Source organism: Carcharodon carcharias, chromosome 17, assembly GCF_017639515.1.
Source record: "Carcharodon carcharias isolate sCarCar2 chromosome 17, sCarCar2.pri, whole genome shotgun sequence".
Taxonomy (NCBI): domain Eukaryota; kingdom Metazoa; phylum Chordata; class Chondrichthyes; order Lamniformes; family Lamnidae; genus Carcharodon; species Carcharodon carcharias.
In genome coordinates, this window is record NC_054483.1 from 57,806,832 (window position 1) to 57,829,014 (window position 22,183).

The 22,183-nt window shown below is 44.1% G+C and overlaps 1 protein-coding gene across 2 annotated transcripts in view; it reads right to left on the minus strand.

Moving 5' to 3' along the window:
• prkg1b (protein kinase cGMP-dependent 1b) overlaps positions 1 to 22,183 on the minus strand; it is an 809,007-nt gene that overhangs the window by 482,362 nt on the left and 304,462 nt on the right. For both annotated transcript variants that reach the window (XM_041209924.1, XM_041209923.1), the window contains exon 3: positions 124 to 237. In XM_041209924.1, coding sequence (XP_041065858.1) covers positions 124 to 237 — 114 coding nt within the window. The remainder of the gene's footprint in view (positions 1 to 123; positions 238 to 22,183) is intronic.

The window sequence follows — 22,183 nt, forward strand, 5'->3', positions numbered from 1 at the left end:
AATTCAGCTTGGAACATTACACATAGTACAATTTTCCTGGGTCACATAACAAGAAATTAGCAAAGCTACATAATTATAACGTGATCACATAAACAGCACATTGTGCATCAAAGAGGAGCTTACTTTTCACTGTGGCTGTCCTGGTGCAATTGTACAGAATGGCGAGTTCACCAAACACCTTGCCTGGTCCCATGGTGCACAACTTAACTCCTTCTTTCGTCACTTCAACCTTGCCCTCTGAAAGAAAATAAACAAAGCACACACTGATGTTTCCTGCTTTGTCTGAACATAGTTCAAGTATTTCAACTGAAAATGCAACATATACAAGATTAAATCTGCCAATTCTTCACTCCTAGCGCACACTTCAATATATTACAAAATTGCAGATCCCCACTGCATGGTTCTCTGTCTCTTAGCTGCAACAGTGCAATCTTGACCTTATATTCCACAGCTTCCAGATAGCTTCTTGTGTATTATTGTGTATTGATGCATTATATAAATTTGTAGGCATTTATTGTACATAATTACACACATAAAAGTGTCTGCACACATGACACATAGCTACACTTATTGAGTTCTTGGAATCATGTTGAAAAAAGTACAAACATGATTCATAATTGTCATTTTTCCCAAGGAAGGCTTCAAGGTTCTATGTACACACATAATGATTAATTTGTCTCCATATTATCACAAAGCAATGTAACCAAAAAAGCTCTCTTTTCATTATGGATGGCTTCTTACTTATTTCTGTTCAAACTTGACTGTCGCAAATAGGCAAACAGCAGATAATTTGATAACAGCAGCAATCTGTAACTGAAGTTATTTGAAATTGAAGTTTTAAAATTTAAGAAATATTTTATCAATCAAATCGCATTGCCACTGAATGAGATTACTGATAAATGGGGCAAATTTCAACCAGTCCTCACCGCCCATAAGGAATCTCACCAGCCAGAAGCACATTATGTTATATCTCATGGACATCGGGAAAATCTATAACAACTTCGATCCCCAGCCTGTGCTGCATCAGCTGAAAGACTGTGATCAGAGAGAGAAATCAGCCCAAGATTCTGAGTCACAATCACGAACTAGTGAGCACCAGTGGATATAGTACACACATGTGGATGGAGAAAGGGTTCTCATTCACGATTTCTGCCCAAAGCAGGAAGAATGGCCCTTGCATGGGAGATTTGTCAATTGTGGAACTGCACAACTAGATCAATCAGCACCTTCAGAAGATAAACTGAAGGGAAGGAAAACATAGGGCAAATTCGTCCCCAATTTACACTAACTGCAGATGCAACGGTGGCTTTTCACGCTGTATCGTCCCAAACCCACCACATTAATTATGCATTCATGGGAAACACGCCATTTCCATGGTGGGGAGTCTCTCATTCACCCGCTACGCCGTCACCGCGCGGCTTCATCACGCCACATGCCATATTTAAAATGCAGCCGTGTGTACAACTCTGTGCTTCCAGCCCACGACTGCTGCAAAGAGCTCATGATCCCGAAAGGCAAAAAGACTGTAGCCCCCAGATTCAATGACTCGTCCTTCGAGCGCCTTTTGGATGCCATGGAGGCTCTGGCTGCAGAATGGGCAGCAATCTCACTAATCTAGTTTAGGAGGCAGTGGTAGCGGTGGTCAGTGCCAATGCCCTGCAAAAGAGGACAACCACCCAGTGCCGCTACAGGATGAATGGTCTCATGTGTTCAGCCAAGATAATTCACTCTTCTTACCACTCGCAACTCACACACTCACAAACCCAAAACACAACCACAGGGGTCTCACTCCTCAAGTATCACCACCACTAACTCTCACACACACCCTCACATCTCCATCAGGTTCATATCCTCTCGAGCTCACATCCTCATCCTGTCCATGTCTCTGTTCACCACACAAACATTCCAGGCAGTGCCATGTGTCCTGCTCAAACTGTCTCCATCTGTTTCCATGCAGGAGAAGCTGGCTCACAACAACAGGGGGATGTCCCAGGCCGGGGGTGGAGTGGCCAACATTTGGTCCCTCACTCGCTTTGAGGAGCGTGCCATCGCACTGACTGGTGAGGATGTGGACCGTGCCTGTGGTGATGGTGAGGTTGGCGGCGAGCACCCTCGTGAGGATTCTGCACTACCTCATCCCTCTCTCAATGCAACTGTGTGTGCTCTCTCTCTCCTGTTTGTGACTCTGCTGCCATGCACTAATTATCTCTACATTGGTTCACAGGGAGCTCTGCCAAGCAACCAACACCCTCAGCCAACCAGTCCCTCAGCTCCATCCACGTCCTCACCTCCAGCCAAGAGGACATCTCCTACACTGAAGAGCTGGAAATAAGCAGCCAGGAAGACCCGTCACAGCGCTTACCCACACCCTGCACCAGCGCAGAGACACACCGCACTGGAACCTAGATCTAGAACAGGTTCGGGTTCACAATCTGGTGGTCACCACACGCACACATGTCCGCAGCAGGAGGAGGCAGGTTCAGCCGAGCTCCCTGGCACTCCGACGACTGTTGGGGATCAGCCCTTATAAGGTCTGAGTCAGATGATGAGCCTCTAGATTTGGCCTTCCAACTCATCCTGGAGAGTCAGCAGAAGGTGTGGGAACATCACTCAGGGCTGTTGGAAGCTCTCAGCAGAGTGGCACACGAGTCGGAGGAGAGTGTCCACCTGCTTTCTGATGAAGTGGTCTCCACATGTGCATATGGAGGTCTCCATGGGGAGGATGGCGATTTCCATGGAGACCGTGGATCAGCAGAACGCAGAGATTTGTGCAGACCTGCACTCCATCGCGATAGTCATGGGTGAGTTCCTGCAGTGGCAACGCAAGAGGGAAATGGGGCACCTCATTGTCACCCCAGGTGCTCCTTCCCCTCAACGAGTCAGGCTGGGGCCCCTGGGCACCCAAAGGGAGGAGGAGTGGAAGCTGGACACTCCTGGATCATCCACTCAGGCATCTCAGAGGCTGCCCTCTCCCTCCGAGTCCCCTTTGCCTGTGAGCCCCTCAACCCCGTCCTCTGTCACCACAGAGGGAGCAGCTGGCCAACGAGTGATTCTGGAGGAAGGAGCGTGTGTGTCAGAGCCTTTCGGAACCTCGTACAAGAAGTCTCCCATGCACGTGGATCCTTCACATATCTCACACAGCTCAATGTCCTGAGAATTTTGAATGCTGCCTGCTGGGGTTCACTTTCAGTTGTCCATCTGAGCTGACCTGCATCTCCACCCACCCACTGATCACAATTGCATGCAGCACCTGATCTCACCCACCACGACTCTTGTTTCACTTTTGATTTGGTCAGTATGGTCTGGATTCAGTTTTTTGTGCGCTGCCCCGTCTTTTCTCCTCCCTCAGTCACCCATTTCCTTTTCATATCACGCACCCGCCCACCGGCAGCATCTTCCACCTCCTCTCCGTGACCTACCAGCTACAACACTTTTCCTTCGGAGATGTTCAGGTGAACATGCACATTCCCTTCCTTCCCAAGAATCCCACTCCCACCCACATTTACCTCCCCAACCTCCTCCTTCCCAACCCCCAGGGTCCATGTCTGTCTGAGTCTACACCAACTACTCTCGCCATGCCTTCTACCGCAACCAGCAAACCCTCATCCTCCCACTCTTCCGCCTCACTCTGGCCTCGGTCATTTTCCCCCTCCAGCCCTCCTCCCTCCAGACCCCTTTCCCCCAACTTAGTCCTCCCACCCACTTAGTCCTCCTCTTCCCTGACTCCCTCAGACATTCCTAATTCTTCTGACACCCTTGGTCTTTCCCCCGACTCCTTCCTCCTGCCTTACCTCTTCCTCCAATCTCACTTTCTCCTCCAGCCTTGCTCCGTCCCCCTTCCCGACTCCTTCAGGCACCCTCACTTCTTCATCATGCTCTATTCCCTCCCCCTTCCTGACTACTTCTATACCCCGGACCCCATCCCCCCTCCACACTCCTTCGTTCCCCCAGACTTCATCCTCTCTCCACACTCCTTCCTCCTGGGTTCCCTCCCCTCTCTGCATTCCTTCCCCCCTCCAAACCCCTTCCCTTACACTTTACACCCCCCCTTACACCTACCTCTCCAGTTGCCATCTTCTCCCCCTTTACCCACTCCGCCCCGTGCTCCGTCCCCCAAATCTCACTCCCCTGACACCTTCATTCCCTCTCCCAACCCCACCCCCCGACACCTCTTCCTATCCCAGTCAATCCTGAACCTTTCTCACCCACCCTCTCATCCATTGTGAGTACCAATGGTGACTTTCCAACTTCCATGAGCTGCTTCACAGCAGATCCACGTCCATGAGATTCCACCCAGCAAGCCATGGACATTCTTCCAGGATCCTGCTGCTGTCGGGCTCCAGCATCTTCTGCTCCTAGGATGTCCTTGATGTGAGCAAGGCCCTGGCAGTAAGTCCTGACTTTAGCATATCACAGTTATCAAGATATGCTTTCCAGCCGATGTTTGCGGACAATCCAGCGGCAGGGGAGATGAGTCTGGCAGGCTGGCCTTATAATGATATACTTATGTATTATAATGAGGTTCCTAATGTCCGATGGTGGGGAATGTGGCCCGCCATCGACGGGCTGAGTGGACGACTGCAAACTGGTTTTACGACATCATGAAACCGATTTTTGGCCTTCTTGCCATATTGTCCGCTTATACCACCGAACATGCCCGATGCAAAAAAATCCCAGCCATAGTTTTTTTTCACAAGATTTCCTGTGGCAGTGAATGTTCAAGTTCAGCTTCAACTGCTTACCTGAGTCGCACTGTTGTCTAAAGGTGACAACGATACATCAGTGTAAAACAGCGAACCCGTTCAATTAACAGGTTACAAGGCAGATCTTACAGATACTAGTCCCCGCTGATATAACTGGCCAGAAATTCCTTTAGACCCATTTTCAGAACTGAATTGAGAATCACGTGGAATGGTCTTCCCAACCAGGAGGCCTGAGGTTGACTTGAAATTGGTTTTTGGCGCTCATCACAATTTATTTGCTGAGCTGCCAGCTTCTGTCATATCTCCACAGGCAATTTGACCATTTTAAAGAAAGAATATCATACTCCTTTGTATGCAGGAACATTTAGAGAGGGGCGTGTGGAAAGGTAGTGGTGTAGAGCATCGGTTTTGGGAGGGGGGGGTGTTGATGGGGAGCTAACGGGTGTACTTTGGAGACAGCAGAATATTCCAGCTCCTTCAGAGCAACAGTTTTTACAATTTCTTGTTTAAAACTGGTCATTGAACAATATTAAGCAGAGTGAACCTGTGATTCCCCAATCTAAACACTTTACAAATCCTTGGCATTACATACAAATGAGACCTTGTAAAATTACCCCGATGCCATCTCTCCAGAAATTAAAGGTTTGTCTCCTGGACACTGCTGAAAACAGCTCTGGAGAAAAATCAATGAGTGCTTAAAACAAACTGTAATTTCATTTTCTTTAAAGACTTTTGTTTATTTGTTAATTGGAGCTGGGGAAAAATAACTTTAACCAGATGATGTGGTTGGTCACATGATGAAATCTCCAGGAATATGTTCCAGCTGAGTTGGTAACCCTAGAAAAGGCCTGGTACCATATCCAATCATTATCCAAATTCAGCAAAGGGGTCAGAAACAGTAGTTAACCCCCTCATTTGTTAGGGCTGTAATGTCTCTTTTAGGTAGCTACCAGGGAATCTTACCAGCATAATGCATACTCAGGACCTGAAATTAGCCAACATTCTGGCCACTTTATTTCCCTAAAACAAGCACAATGAGATCTAATTTTTATCCCAATATTGTTAATATTATTTGCAAAACTTGATAACTAGTCAGCAATTTTGTTTTTTCTGTCCCAAAATATGCCTTGTGGTGTGTGTGGTTTGATTTAGTGTGTTAAATGTGTTACCATCTCCAAATAACTTGTGCTTTCTGGTCCTCTTAAATTCTCTACCCCTTCAGCCTGTCAGTGCTAATTCCCTTTCCAAACACCCCTCATTATCACAGCTTATACCTCTCTCTCTCTCTTTGAGCAACTCACTCAATTCCTGTATCCTTCTGTTTCCTTTCCTCCATGATTATTAACCTCATAGCTAACCTTTCAATACTCTTTCCCAAATTCTACTTGCTCTTCCCCAACTATGGATGCTAAGAGACAGGTCCCCTCAACGTGGACTAGTTTTTCACTTCCTCAACAGCTCTTCCCTTCTTTTCTTTTTCCCTTAGTTTTTTTAAATTGAGTTTTGGAATGAATAATCAACTTAGAATAAGAAGGCAAGCTGTGTGCCTTTCTCTCTCTCCCCATTTGACAAATGTATGCATTTAACATTCTTCTTCACTAACTCTCTACTAGAAATAGATAGCTGGCTTTGAGACTTAGCTGTTCATTTCTTCAGTTTTGCAAATTAAGAAAGCATCCACTTTGACTCTCTGGCTCCAGTGTCCACCTCATCTGTCTCATTTCTCTTAGTATTTTTAAGCTTACAGAACACAAAATAAACACTGCAACAGATATCAGAAGTGTAATTTTTCTTCTACTAAACGACATGAAAGTAGATAAATGTTCCATATTACTGTGAAAGATGAATTCTTTTAATTTTGTTAAAATAGTTGGTGACAGCATTTTCAGAAAATATTTTGAGCAACCTTTGGAAACCTTGTGAGCAGATTGTACAATAACAGGGTGATATATCCTCACTATAAAATAGCAGCTCATGTGTACATTATAATCTGAAATGAAACAGCCCATCACAGTGCCATCTGCAGGACTAAACAGCACTACAGGTAGAGAAATCAGAATGGGACAACACAGGAGGCCATTTAAACACAGAATTATTCCAGTGCAGGAAGAGGCCATTCAGCCCATCACATCTACACCAGTTCTCCAGATAAGCAATTCCCTTGATGTCATTCGCCCACCTCCCCATAACCCTGTGCATTCTTCCTTTCCAGATAACAGTCTAATTCAATTGTGAATGTGCTGATTGAACCTGCCTCCACCCCACACACAGCCAGTGCATTCCAAGCATTAATAACTTGGTGTGAAAAAGTTTTTCCTTACATCGCTTCTTTTGCCAATTACTCTTAAAACGGCTGTCTCGTTTTCTATACTTTCAGCAGTGGGAACAGTTTCTCCCACCTACTCTGTCCAGACTTCAAGATTTTGAATACCTCTCAGGTAATCTCCTTTCAGCCTTCTTTTCTCCAAGGAAAAGAGTCCCAATTTCTCCTGTCTATCTTCATAATTGAAGTTCCTCATTGCTGGAACCATTATCATGAATCTTTTCTGCACTCCGTCCAATGCCTTCATATCCTCTTTAAAGTGCAGCACCCAGAACTAGATGCAATACCCCAGCTGAGGCTGAATTAATATCCTATACAAGTTCAACACAACCTCCTTGCTCTTGTACTGTATATTCCTATTAATAAAGCCTAGGATGCTGTATGCTTTATTAACCACACTCACAACCTGTCCTGAGATCTTCAATAACATGCCCTAGATCCCTCTGCTCCTGCACCCCCTTTAAAATTGTACCCTTTATTTAATATTGTCTCTCCATGTTATTCCTACCAAAATTAATCACTCCACATTTCTTCGCATTGAACTTCATCTTGTCCACCCATTCTACTACCCTGCCTCACCAAACCTTTCAAAGTGCAATGCAGTAAATCCCATTCCCCACCCTAACCTTATATCCTTACAATTTTTTTCTCCTTCAGTATTTATCCCATTCCTTTGGTAGCTACTATTAAATTTATATCCTCATCCTACTGGGCAGTGCATTCCAAACCTGTGAGTGAAAATCTTTTCCTTGTGTCACCTCTGGTTCTCTTAGCAACTGTCTTAAATTTATGTCCTCATAACAAGCCTTCAACCACTGGCTATATCTTCTCTTTATTTGCTCTATCTAAACTTTTTCAGGATTTTAAACATTTCTACCAAATCTCCTCTTTGTCCGCTCTAAAGGAGAATAATCCCAGCTTCTCCAGTCATTCCATGTAACAGTAATCCTTCATCCCTGGAACTATTCTAGTAAATCTCCACTGTATCCTCTCCCAAGCTGTCAGGTCCTTCCTAATATGAAATGCCCAGAATTGGACACAACACGACAGCTGAGACCGAACTAGTGTTTTATACACATTTAGGGTAACTTCCTGCTTTTTGTACTTGATGCCTTATTTATAAAGCTCAGGATCCCAACAGCTTTATTAACTATTTTGTTAACTTATCCTGCCACCTTCAAAGATTTGTGCATGTCCCTCACCCAGGTCTCTCGGTTCTTGTACTCTTTTTAAAATGTATCATTTAATTTGCATTGTCTCTCCTCATTCTTTCTACCAAAACCTATTGTCTCATACTTTTCTGCATTGAATTTCATCTGCCGCATGTCCCCCACCACCCCTTTCCTCAAGCCTGTCTATGTCCTCTCAAAGTCTACTACTACCTTTCTCACCAATTACTACACTTGCAAGTTTTGTGTTATGTACAAATTTTAAAATAAAACATCCTACCCTCAAGTCCAAGTCATTAATGTACGTCAAAAACAACAGTGATCCTAGTACCTAATGCTGGGGAACATCATTTGTATACCTCTCTCCATTCCGGTTATCAGCCACTCAGCCCAACTCTGTTTTTGATCCCTTAACCAATTTTGTATCCATGCTGCTCCTATCTCTCTATACTCATGGGCTTCAATTTTTCTAACAAGACACATACGTGGTACTTGTCTTTTGAAAGTCAATGTACTCAACATTAAACTGCACTTGCCCTCAACTGCACTCTCTGATACCTCATCAAAATGCTCAACCAAGTTAACGAAACATGATACGCCCTTAACAAATCCATCTGGCTTTCTTTATTACTCGATGCTTGCCCAAATGGCTATTAATTTTCTCCCAGCTTATTGGCTGTTAATTTTCTCCTGGGACTTGGAATGAGTTTTGAACTGAACTGTGTCCCATCCAAATTGAATTTAACACAGAACAGAAATATTGTTTATCTTCTTGAGGAAGGATAAATGACAACCAAACATGCTACAAAACATGCAATTTTTTTCAAATGTGCTAGTGGATTTGAAAGAAAAAGCAGAGGATTAATTGGAGGAATGCTGCTTTTGGGAGTTTTAATTTTCCCAATCAGTGTTGGAATGAATCAGCACTAAACGCATATGAGTTCAAATACAACACACGCTTTGTGTGACACACTTAATACAATTGATATTTTTAAATATGATGGACAGTGAATTTTCCATGTACTATGGAGAGATGACAGATCCAAGAGGTTTAATAGGTTCTGCTAACAAGACTCAAATGCATTGACAAAGTAATTCCTGATGGCCTTTTTAGAAAATGGAATGTAAGCTGCAGAAGCTGCAGCTTGCAGATAGCAAGCACATTAAAGAAAATAATCATTACCAGCCCAGACCATTACTGCTCATTTTGAGCATAAATCCCAGTAAGAAACTAGTGTACCTTGCACAAATCATTCTTTTTTTCCCCCCCCGCCCCCCACCAACAGTTGAGCCTTGCACTCAAAGGTTGTTGCATCTTGAACATTCAGTGCACTGTACATGTCCTACACTTTACAAGGACCAGAACTGAAAGGTTATAACTATCAGAAAAGGGCAAACTGAATAGCGTTCTTTCCTCTAGGGAAGGAAAAAGATTTTGGGGTGAGCTGCCGGAGGTCTTTAAGGTAATGGTAGAGTTTGAAAGGGTACACATGTGGAAGATATTTGTGGGGAGGTCCAAAGCTTGGGGCCATGATAATCACAAATAAACCCAATCAGAAATTTAGAAGCAACATCTTTAGTCGGAGAGTGGTTGGAATGTGGAACTCGCTACCACAGGGAATAGCTAAGGTGAATAGCATTGATGCTTTATGGAGAAACTAGATAGATACATGAGGAAGAGAGAAGTTATGCTGGGAGGGTTAGATGAAGAGGAGCGGGAGGATGTGTGTTGAGCATTAACACTGCCAAGGACCTGTGGAGCTGATGGCCTACTCGTGTTCTACATAATTCTAAAGTTACACCTTGTTTAATTAAAAACACCATAAAATATTAAACGGATGGTGTCCATCTATATATTTTTAAAATATATTTGCCCCAAATCCCTGAGAGGTCTTAACAGGATGAATGTGGAGAGAATGTTTCCTTACATGGGAGAATCTAGTCACTGTTTAAAAATAAGGGGTTGCCCATGTAAAACGGAGATAAGGCGAAATTTTTTCTCGCAAGAGGGTTGTGGGTCTTTGGAACTCTCTTCCTGAGAAGGCAGTGGAAGCAGAGTTTTTGAATATTATTAAGGCAGAGGTGGATAGACTCTTGGTAAGCAAAGGGGTGATAGGCAGGATGCAGATTTCAGGTGACTATCAGAACAGCCACAATCTTATTAAATGACGGAGCAGGCTCAAGGTGCCAAATGACCTACTCCTGCTGCTTGTTCATATGTTCGTAAATTCATCTGAATGTCAATAATGGTGTACACATTATCTTACATAATCTGATTTCAGGTTATTTCCCCAGCCTTTCGCCCTCAGGCCATGATAGAATCAGTTTCAGCTGAAAACGGTTGCAAATGGAATTTAGCTTCTGGAAAAGCGCGTTCCCCTAAACAACAAGCTAAGAATATGTTGCTACACCATGCCGATTACTTGATTGGCTTCAATCTGTCTTTGGAGGCGTCAAGGTGGTATCAGTCATGGCACCTATAGTCGATATGAGACTGGGTTGTTAGGGGAGCAGCATAATGCCTTGTCAATATGTTCAATTCACACTTATTACGAAACACTAAAGGCCTAAAGTTAATTTTAGTGTTTGCACACTACCTTCAGGAGCCCATGTCAAAGTAACCTTGGATTGGACATGTGGCTACAGTATTGTGGGCCTGATTCTCTGGCCTATGCTCTTACCAAGTGCAGGCCCCAGAAGGGTTACAGCACTGAATTCATCCACCAATGTGATATTCTTGAAGTGGTTTAAAGGATTACACAAACCTTTCAAATAAGCAGGAAAACAAAGCTTGAAAAAGGCAAGCTTATCAAAATATAGACTTGCTTTTCAACCACATACCTGTGACCTGTCACCATTGAGAGTTCTGTTGCCAAATAGAGATTGAACTCATTCCACTCCACATTGTGTAGCATCATATTTGTACTTGGGTCATGAGGAAAGTTTCTATAGAGATATTTGAGGAGCATCTCCCCTGTACCCTTTTGTATTTTCAGTTCATACACTAAGGTGGGAGGGGGTGTGAAATTGGACCTCCACTCACTCATTTCTCAATACAAGGGGCTGGGAAAGGGTGGGAAGGAGCAATTGCATAAGGCTATGTCCTGTACCCCAAGGACACCTGAAATATGTTCAATGTCATATTGGCGCTGGCAAACACCTTTAACATAAGCAACAGACTTTAAACCTGTTTATGAGGAGCCTAAAGCCTGTTTAAATTCCTTTCTCCAAAACTGGTTAAAGACTAGGAGTTGTAAGCAACAACTAACTTTCCTGGTTTTGCATCAGCCTAACTAGCCTAAAGGGACAGGGCGGGCCAGCGAAAATGAGGGAAGTAAACATATTCCCCAATGATCTTAACATGAAGCCAGGAGGAGCAGGAAGGGCAATACCATAGGCCACAGCCATCTGCTACTCAGCTTCCATTCCTTCCCATCACTGCAGCACCCCCAATCCACCCATCTCCATTCTCACCTCCACCCATGGACCTACCTGAGGATTAAAAGATTTTGGTCAGAACATGTATAGAATGTTCAGTCCCTTGAGCCTGTCCCACCAGTCTTAGATTATGACTGATCTGTACTGTAACTCCAACTCCTACATTTGGAGTATCGCCCGCTACTCTTACCTAACTAAGTCTATCAATTTTGTTCTTGAAAATTTCAGTTGATCAGCATTCACAGATTTTTGGGGGCAAGAGTTCCAGATTTCCACTAGCCTTTGTTTAAATAGAAGCTTTCATTCATTTATGGTGAAAGTAAAATCTTAAGATGCCATGTGGGATCAACCATTATTTCTACTCAGGCCATCTTCTCCACTGCATGTTTTTATTGTGCGACAACGGCCTTCAGGGAAGGAAACCTGCCATCCTCACCCGGTCTGGCCTATATAACTCCAGTCCCACACCACTGTGTTGCTCTACAGCTCTCTGAAGTAGTGCAGCAAGTGAAACTCATTCTACCTTCTGGGGAAACTAGGGATGGACAATGAAAGCTGGTCTTGCCTGTGACCATAACAGCCTGAGACCAGATAAAAAAAGTTCTTATTGAGCTGGTTATTGAAAGTAAACTCGGTATTCCCCATCCCTTTGCTGTACGTGGCTGTACCTCCAGATTCCTCCTCATTCTGTTGTTTTAGTTCCTCCAGCATTGCAGCTAGCATTCGGCTGAATGCTGGCTGGTTTGGGCTATGCCACTTCTGAGATTGATAGCCACTTCTGAGCTTTGACTAGTAAGAATGTGGCAAAAATGGACTTGCACAGATCTATGAGTGTGGGCGGAGGCATCCCAGATTTGCGCTAAGTGTGGTAGCGGGCGTGAAAAAAGTTGTTTTACCCGGCTGCCACAATGGGGGGGTTTTTCACGCTGTATTGTCCTATTCCTGGTGCATCCCGCATCATTAATAATGAATTCATGGGAAACATTCCAGATCGCTGACTGGCAGGCTCAGATTTATCCGCGACACCATGACTTCAGCGCTTCCTTGCTCCAGGCACCATATTTAAAAGACATGCCTACAGACCAGGACTGCTCCAGGTGACAGATGGCCCCGATAGCAAAGATGATGACAGCCCCCAACTTTAGTGACGCCTCTCTGGCGTGCCTGCTGAATGCAGTAGAAGGCCACCACAATGCTGTCTACCCCCGCTCTGACCACAGGAGGTCCACCAGAGTCACCTATCTGGCCTGGGAGGCAGTGGCAGTGGTGGTCAGTGCCAACGGAGCACAGAGGGGGTCAGCCATCTAGTGCAGGAAGAGGGTGAATGCTCTCATCTGTTCCTCCAGGGTAAGCGAACCATCTCATCACTCTCAACTCACACTCACAAACCCATCACAGATCCAGAGGGATCTCACATCTCAAGGGACAACACCACTCACTCTCACACACACTCTCACATCTCCACCAGGCTTATATCCCCTGGAGCTCACTTCCTCATCCTGTCCATGGCTCCGCTCACCGCACAAACATTCCAGGCAGTGCCATGTGTCCTGCTCACACTCTCTCCATCTGTTTTCATGCAGGAGAAGCTGGCTCACATCAGCAGGGAAGGGTCCCAGACTGAGGGTGGAGTGGCCGACATTAGGTCCCTCACTCGCTTTGAGGAGTGTGCCATCGCGCTGACTGGTGAGGACGTGGACCGTGCCTGCTGTGACTGCGAGGTCGGCAGTGAACACCCACGTGAGGATCCTGCACCCCATCATCCCTCTCTTAATGCAACAGTGAGTGCTCTCTCTCCCGTTTTTGACTCTGCTGCCATGCACTAATTATCTCTACTTTGCTTCACAGGGTGCTCTGCCAAGCAACCGACATCCTCAAACAACCATTCACATTGACCTCACTGACCTCCTCCTTCCCATCCCCAGGGTCTGTGTCTGCTTCCAAATCCCCACCAACCAGCCACGCCGTCACTTCTACTACACCCAATGCACCCCCCCCCCCCCCACTGCATCCTTTTACCCCCACTCATCCTCACCATTCCCTTTAACTTCACTCCCCAAGCAGCAGTCATTGACTCCACAGACCACTCCCTTTCATGTTCACTCGGACATTCCCCACCCTCACTCCCTCCTCCACCCTCATTCCCTCCTCCCCCTGGACACCTCTCCCCTCCAAATCCCCTCCTGCCCTCGGACGTCTTTGCCCCTGCAATTTCCTCCGCAGCCCCCCCCAAATCCCTCCTTTACACCTTCCACCCCCCTTACACCTACCTCCCCCTCTGCTGCATTTTCCCCCATTACAGCCTCGTATTCTTCATTCTCCTCCCTCATATTCCCTCCCCAACCATCTCCCCCAACAACTTCACCCCCAACTCCCAATCTCACCATCCCCCAGGTACACCTTCCTCTCGCTGTCAAACCTAGACCTTTCTCTCCAAAACCCCCTGTACACCTTCCTCTCCCACTCACAGCTGGACCTTCCTCTCCCCCATCTTGATAATCAACTGTAGCAGCCCATGGCCAAGGCCGTGATGTTCTGGAGCAGACCTGAGACATCAGCGGAGACCTCCCACCTTCCGTGAGCTGCCTCACGGCCAAGCCATGTCCCCATGAGGATGCAACCAGAATGCGGTGCACATGTTCCTCCAGGGTCCAGTAGCTGTAGAACTCCAGGATCTTCTGCTCCTCAGATGTCTGCCATCTGAGCAAGGCCCTAACGGTAAGTCCCAACTGCTGCACATCACACCTGTCCAGCTGTGTTCTGGGCTGACATAACGGCATGGGGGGGACGATTCCAGTCGGGCCTTAATTTGCATCCCATTATCGGGATACAAACTGGGTTCACGCCGGCCTCCGGCGGGATTCACATTCTGCCATGGTGGACAGCATCGGACGATCCCACTGTGCTTTCATGCCAACATGAAGCCAATTTTTGGCCTTCTCACCATATTGCCCCCCACCCAATGCCAATGAGGCTGGAAAATTCCAGCCTGAGTAATCTTCAGTGTCAGCAATTCCAATACTGGAAAATCTGCTCTTAAAAGCTGGTGATTGAAACTTTGATTTTTTTTTTTTAGGTGGTTCCCATGTTCAAAATGGTGGAAATGTAGAGAAAAAAAACAATGCATTTCAAACTTTCGGATCCCCCCCTCCCCCAAGAAACAGATTTAGAAAGTAATTTAGGATTATATTGGATAGAAAAAGAACAACATAGAATTCAATAAATCTACAGGCAAAATCTTAAGGTCCCGCCAGCAGTGGGAAGCTTGACAGACGATACCAGGGATGAAAGATTATTTTGAGAGATTGGAGGAGCTGGGTTTGTTTTCCTTTGAATAGAGAGGTAAGAGAAGCCCAAATGGATGTTTTTAAAATTATGAGGAGTTTTGATCAAACGAGTAGGGAGAAACTATTTCCACTGACAACTGAGTTGTTAAGCAGAGATCATCAATTTAAAATAATTGGCAAAGGATTTAGAAGGGAAAGAATGAGAAATTTCTTCACGCAGAAGGCTGCTAAAGTGTAGAACCGAGTACCTGAAAGGGTAGTGGAATCAAATTCAGTAGGAACTTTCAAAAGACAATTGGGCATGTACTTCTAGATGACTCAAATACAGGGTTACAGGGAGGAAACATCGACGTTTTGGCGGGGCCATAAAATGTGGTGAGACATTCTAAACCTCATTGGCTTTGGCGGGAATGTAAAATCTTGCTGCTGTAAAATTTCGCCCTATGATTCTATGCTGTGTCAGGGAGACTGCTATAAGAGACCTTTCACCAAAGAGCTATAGGGGAAGTTAGAGAGGCTTACCTCAGACTACTCTTATGCAACTAGAAAAAAGAAACGTTGAAAAAGATCTGATTGAGGGTAGCTGGTCTACCCACTTAGCCAGGGAATGGCTTGTGACCTGAGGAGGCCTATGGGAAGCAGAGCAGCTTCGAGGTCATTAAATTCGATAGGGCTTGTACAAGTTTCCTATTGGAGTTACGTGGAAGACCAGTAGAATCCTCACAAAATTTCAGGGCATGAAAATTAGAATGTCATCCAAAGATAACCACATTATATTTTCTCATTATCATAAATTGATTCTACTGCTGTTCCCAATCCAATTCATTAAAAATATCTTTCTAGCGAACATTAATCAATAAGCATTTTATCACCTGTCAATATATACTGGGCAGTTGCATTTTAAATAGATTTCTTTCTTAATTCTTACATAAACTATGAAGTCTCAACATTCAAACAATTAGCGACATTGGCACATCCAAAATATGAGACCCCCCAGGCTCTTAAATCTTTAGGGAAATGGAATCAGATTGAATCAATTAGATATAGCAAGTCAAAGGACTGGCATTGTTAGTATGACTCATCACTACAGACTCTTCTAGAATGCTAGTGTACCTTCTCTGAGTTTACGATAATTCAAAAGCTGTCTTACTTTGTTTGGATCTTTGTAAACGACTTCGTAAATTACTTTCAGTTTCAGTTACTGTAAATATCTGTCAGGTCATATTGTATAAATTGGTTTTAAAATAAACCCTTTATAAGCTGAGGCTTTTTTTTGTAGCTTATTTGCCACTGATATTTTTGCACGTTTTGGTTGATTCATTTACAATGCTGTTTCATTTCTTACTTTAGTTATCATCTTTAAAGCAAAGAGAACGAGAATATAATAAAGCAGAAAAATGGGCCAGTGCAAAGACTGGTGACCCAATTTATTTACCATAGCACTGCGCTCATCATTCAGCTGCTTTAATTTCCTTACTTGAAACCTGGGTAACATAGCAGATATAATGCAGGGAAAATGAATTCATCATATCACTGCAGCTATCACTGTGCAGATGTTACGCTTTACTGCTGCCTGCTACAATACAATAATATTGAACTCTCCATATACTGAAAATCCTTTGACCTATCTTTCTTTGATATCTGGCCCTCGACCAACATCACTTTAAATAAAGGTCATCTGCTCATTAGCTCATTGCTGTTTGTGGGAGTTTGCTGTGTGCAAATTAGCTGTTTCCTACATTAGATTGACTTCAGAAGTACTTTATTAGTTGTAAAGTGCTTTGGGGCATCCTGAGATTGTGTTAGGTGCTATATAAACGCAAGTCTTTCTTTTTCTTTTAGTTTTTCATTTTTTTTTTTAAGCAGATTCTGGTTTTAAGGTCACTCAACTTCCTGGCAAACCTAATAGTGCATCCCAAACAGTTTGCAATGAACAACATGCACGGAATCTATTACTGCCACCATTTAATCCTTTTGATTACCTCTGGTAAACCACTAACGTTTATTCCTAACTTATTTTACACATTGTTTAGTCTACCCTCTACTGAGAATGCAAACAAACAAGCAGGGTCAAAAAAATACAGCTGAATGACCAAAATAAAAATAATCTGGATAACAGAGCAAGGAACAAAACTCACTCAACTCAGGCAATCATATATAGTTACATGGTCCATACCTCCTATAGAATATTTTACAGGAATTTAACGTAGGAAGCAAAAAAAAAATTGTTGGCAGTGACAGCTATCTTGATACTATTGCATTCATGATGCCTCCATTGCCTTCTCAATTAAATATATAATTAATGCATTGACAAACATTAAAAATTTAAAAACAATGTTCCCAATATTGAAACAAAGTTTCAGTTTCAACTGAATTGCAAGATAGTTATTTCCACAGCTGCGATCCTTGCAAAACTATGAGAAATTATAATGGTTTTAAACTCGTGGATTAAATTGCTGTCAGGCATGGAATGAAATCAGAACCCCCAAAACGCACCGTCAGGATTTTGTCAAGTAAGCAGAAATTGCCATTGCTCCATGAAAGGCATAATATTGAGAGATCTTTGGCACAATACATAAACAGGTGGCACACATACAGCTAAGGGCAGCCTTTGTTTCTGCACTGTGTAATGCACCGAAGACTGAAAGCGATCCAAATTGGACAAAATGCAAGGCATGTTTGCAGAAACCCAAAATGGCTCAATTTAAGGCCCTTCTGGGAGAAAAGAATGGTTCTGGTTGCTATATGCAGCAACTTGGTAAATGCAATTAAAAATGCCACTGCACATGACCACTACTGCAAGATCTTCTCCCAGGGTTTATGCTGTCTTATATCACCAATGTGAAATGATCAGAGATTTCATTCTACAACGTTCAGTAAAGTTCTGACTCCTACAAGCACAGGAGGAGGATCTTTGGCCCACTATTACTCCTGTAAAAGCTATCTGCTTAACCCATGTTCTATCGCCATACATTTTTTCTTTTCCAAATATTTATCCATTCCCATTTTAGAAGTGACTCTGGATTCTGCTTCCATCACTGGTTTTTGCTGGTGTATTTCATCTCACTACAACTCTCTGCAAAAAACAATTGCTGCCAGCTTCTCCCTTTGTATTTTTGATGATGTTTGTAAGTTTACAGTTTCTATTTCAAACCCTTTAATAATTTTGAAGAACTTCATCAGATCTTCTTTTAATTGTCTTGTTGGTAAAGAAGAGTCCCTGCTGAGCCTGCTATATGAGGAGGTAATCAATATGTCAGCTAATGCCACATTCTGGCCTGGAAGTCCCACCCCCATTTCCAGGTGTTATTTTCGCCAGGGGCGGGGGGAACGGTGTGGGATTTGAATCCTCTACGTGGGAAACCCGGACTCAGCAAGTCCATTTGAACTCAGTGTTCAATTCAAACAGACCCTATTTTCACTGGAGCAAGGGCTTTAACTCACAGGATGGGAGGTACAAATCTTCAGAGAGGTTGTAAATGCTCTTGAAGGACGAATAAGGTCTGTACAACTGTCAAGCGATTTAAATGGCCAGGCCTTTAAAAATTTAAAATAATTGTTTGCCTGTGTCTGTCAGAGTTGAAAAAAACCTGTTACAGCAGTTTCAATAGCTATTCATTAATAACCCTAAGTGCCATCATCATAGCATTATTAATATTTGACTGCTTTTCACCACCTATCATTATTACAGCAGGGGTTGTAAGCTCACAGTTTAATTGACAGCTCATATAGGTTATTAAAAGATTGGTTGTCTTTGATGTGGGCTATGGATACAAATGTTTGTTTTTATCAGGAATTATGTATTTGAAGGTATTTAAATGTATGGAATGGGCTTTCTTGAATGGGGTTTTTGTTTATATAGTGATGCCTGTAATAGATATTTAGAGCTTTATTTCATTTCTTCTCAACATGGCTCCTGAGTTCTGCCTAAGGTGGATACAGGGTGAGTTGGCATGGTGGGTGTAAGGGCAAAGGATGATGGGGGAAATGAGTTGGCGTGAGATGACACTAGGTTGGCATTGGGACATAAAGGGGCCATGGGTTGGCATGGAGGACATGAGGTGCAATTGGAGGTGAGCGGGGCATGGATTGCCATGAGTTGTCATGGGCATGAGGAGTGAATGGGGGGGGGTGTGAGGGGGTAAGGACTCGAGGTACCAACATTTAAGAAAACAAACAACGGGGATGAAGTCCCAGAGAACCAAGACAGGCCTTTTAAGCTGCCCACTTTGGCATTTAGCAGCCCCGTGGCTGCCTCTGATCAGCGTCCAGGGGGCAGCGGGCCTGATTCTATCCTGCTAACCCCCGCCACCCCCCCGGATGAAGATCCCACCATTCGGAGCACTTCTTTCCAAGGCAGGTGTGGTGAGCCGGGAAGTTTCCCCAATTCCTACTACCCGACTCGGGAGCAAAAATCTAGGCCTTGTAGAAGAGGAAAAGATGTGACAAACAGCTTTCTGCTAGTTAATGCAGCCAATCATCAGTAAACAAGAAAGACTTGCATTTATATAGCACCTTTCACAAATTCAGGGCATTACAAAGCATTTTACAGCCAATGAAGTATCATTGAACTGAAGTCCCTTTGCAATTTAGGAAGTGTGGAAGCCAAATTTCACACAGCAGGCTGATAAATGGTCTGATAACTCTTTTTTAGTGATGCTGATTGAGTAGGTCACCAGAGAGAGTTCACCTAATTTTCTTCAAAAGATTGACATGGAATATTCGACGCCCACCTAAAGGAAGATGGGACCTTGATTGAATGTCTCATCCTCTGCAAATGTAGTACTCCTTCAGTACTGCACTGGAGTGCCAGCCCAGAATCTCTGGAGTCATGTTTGAACCAACAACCTCCTGAATCAGAGGCAAGTGTGCTACCATAGAGCTGAGACCTAGGCAAGCACATATTGCGCAGTGAGGTAAAAAATAATGCTCAGCCAAACTGTGAAGGCAAATTAATTCAATCAATGTTGGCGCAAGAGCTAGGTATCCTTGGGAGGGCTGATCAAATCAAAGATCAAAAGTAATTAAGGAACTGGTAAAAGTAGGGATACAGGCATAAAGAAAAGCCATCTAATGAGTGTACTTTGTGAACCCAATTAAATTAAATGGTGAATGTTGGAGGCCAACCATAAAGCGAAATAATATGGGGTATATTTTCAACCCGAAAATTAAAATTGGGCAGTTTCTGAACTGCTGTGTCAGTTTTACATCTGTTAAAAATGTACCCTACAGGATTCTAGAAACAAAATAACTGTGGTATCATCATTAATGAGATGCTAGAATCTATCATGGGAAATTGCATTCAAATGAATCTGATTATACGACCTTAAGCCACCACAGCTATTCAGTTGAAACATTTCAAAGAAAGACACAATGTGAGAATTTTTCACATTACAACTGAGTAATGGCTGAATGGCCAGTGAAGAGCATTGGGAGTTTTCAAACATGTGAAACAGTTTTTTTTTCTTTGGGATATTTAGTTCAGGGAAACACTCAAATCAGAAAATCGTTATTTAGGAGAACTTGTGGAGAGCTAGTCTGGACATTCTGAACAGCTCCACCTGACTGATTTTCTTACTTCAACTTTTAACAACTCTCAGAGTTATTTGCAATCTATTTATCAGAGTGAACAATCAGTTTGGATCAATCCCTGCATAATATGAACATACAAACATATGAATTAGGAGCAGGAGTAGGCCACTCGGCTCCTCGAGCCTGCTCTGCTATTATTAAGATCATGGCTGATCTGACTGTAACCTCCTCTCCATATTCCTGCCTACCCCCAATAACCTTTCAGCTCCTTGTTAATCAAGAATCTATCTAACTCTATTCAAAGACTCTGCTTCCACCGCCTTTAGAGGAAGAGAGTTCCAAAGACTCTCATCCCGCTGAGGAAAAATTTCTCATCTCTGTCTTAAATGGGCGACCCCTAATTTTCAAACAGTGGCCCCTAGTTCTGGATTCTCCCACAAGGGGAAACATCCTCTCCACATCCGCCCTGTCAAAACCCCTCAGGATCTTAAAGGTGTCAATCAAATCACTTCTTACTCTTCTAAATTCCACTGGATACAAGCCTAGCCTATCTAACCTTTCCTCATTATACAACTCACCCATTCAAGTATTAGTCCAGTAATGAAAGTCTGAATGGCTTCTAACGCATTTACACCTTTCCTTAAATGAGGAGACCAATACCATACACAGTACTCCTGATGTGGTCTCACCAATGCCCTGTACAGACGAAACATAACCTCCCTCTTTCTGTAATCAATTCCCCTCAAAATAAACAATAACATTCTATTAGCTTTCCTAATTATTCGTTGTACCTGCATACTAACCTTTTGTGATTCATGCGCTAGGACACCCAGATCCCTCTGAATCTCAGAGCTCTGCAATCTCTCATCATTTAAATCAGGTTTGTCCAACCTGTGGCTCGTGGACCGAAGTCCCTCCATATGGCCCCGGAACGATTGTTGAAAATGCTGGTAAGATGGCTCACCGTGCTTGAAGATTTCTTCATGGGCCAGCTCCTCCAATCACAGCCTGTTTTTCTCACTATTGAGCCTATCAGCATCAAACATGGGAGAGAAACAGGTTGTGATTGGAGGAGCAGCACAGGCCAGCAACTGAGAGTATTTGAAGATAGACAGAATTTGGAGTGCATGTTCACCATGCCTTCCGTGGCTACCAGTGCTCTGCCTTCCCCAGGCTCTCTCCTGCTACTCCCCACATACCACCAGTTTTCCCCTGCTTTCCCCGGTTCTCCCCTCGGTGCGCACCCGCATATTGGTGCCACTAGGCCTCAGGCCTCGCTCCAGCTCACATCGCACCTACCACCCCCAAGCCAATTTTGTGAGTAATGGTGATTGAGTGAGTGTGAGGGTGGGTGACTGTGTGAGGGTGAGTGAGTGAGGATGTGAGAGTGTGACAGTGAGTGAGTGAAAGTGAGGATGGGTGAGTTTGAGATGGTGGGTGTGTGAGTGAGTGAGAGTGTGTGTGAGAGTGGGTGGGTGTGTGAGAGTGGGTGAGTGAATGTGTGAGGATAGGGGAATGTGAGGGTGGGGGAGAGAGTCTGTGAGGGTAGGTGAGTGTGAGGGGTGTGTATGTGCATGAGGGAGGGTATGTGTGTGTGCATGAGAGAGGGCAGGTGAGTGAGTGTGAGAGGATGAGTAAGTGAGAGTGTGAGGGTGAGTGAGTTTGAGTAGGTGAGTGAGTGTGAGAGTAGTTAAGTGTGTGAGTGCGAGCATGTGCATGAGAGAGGGTGGA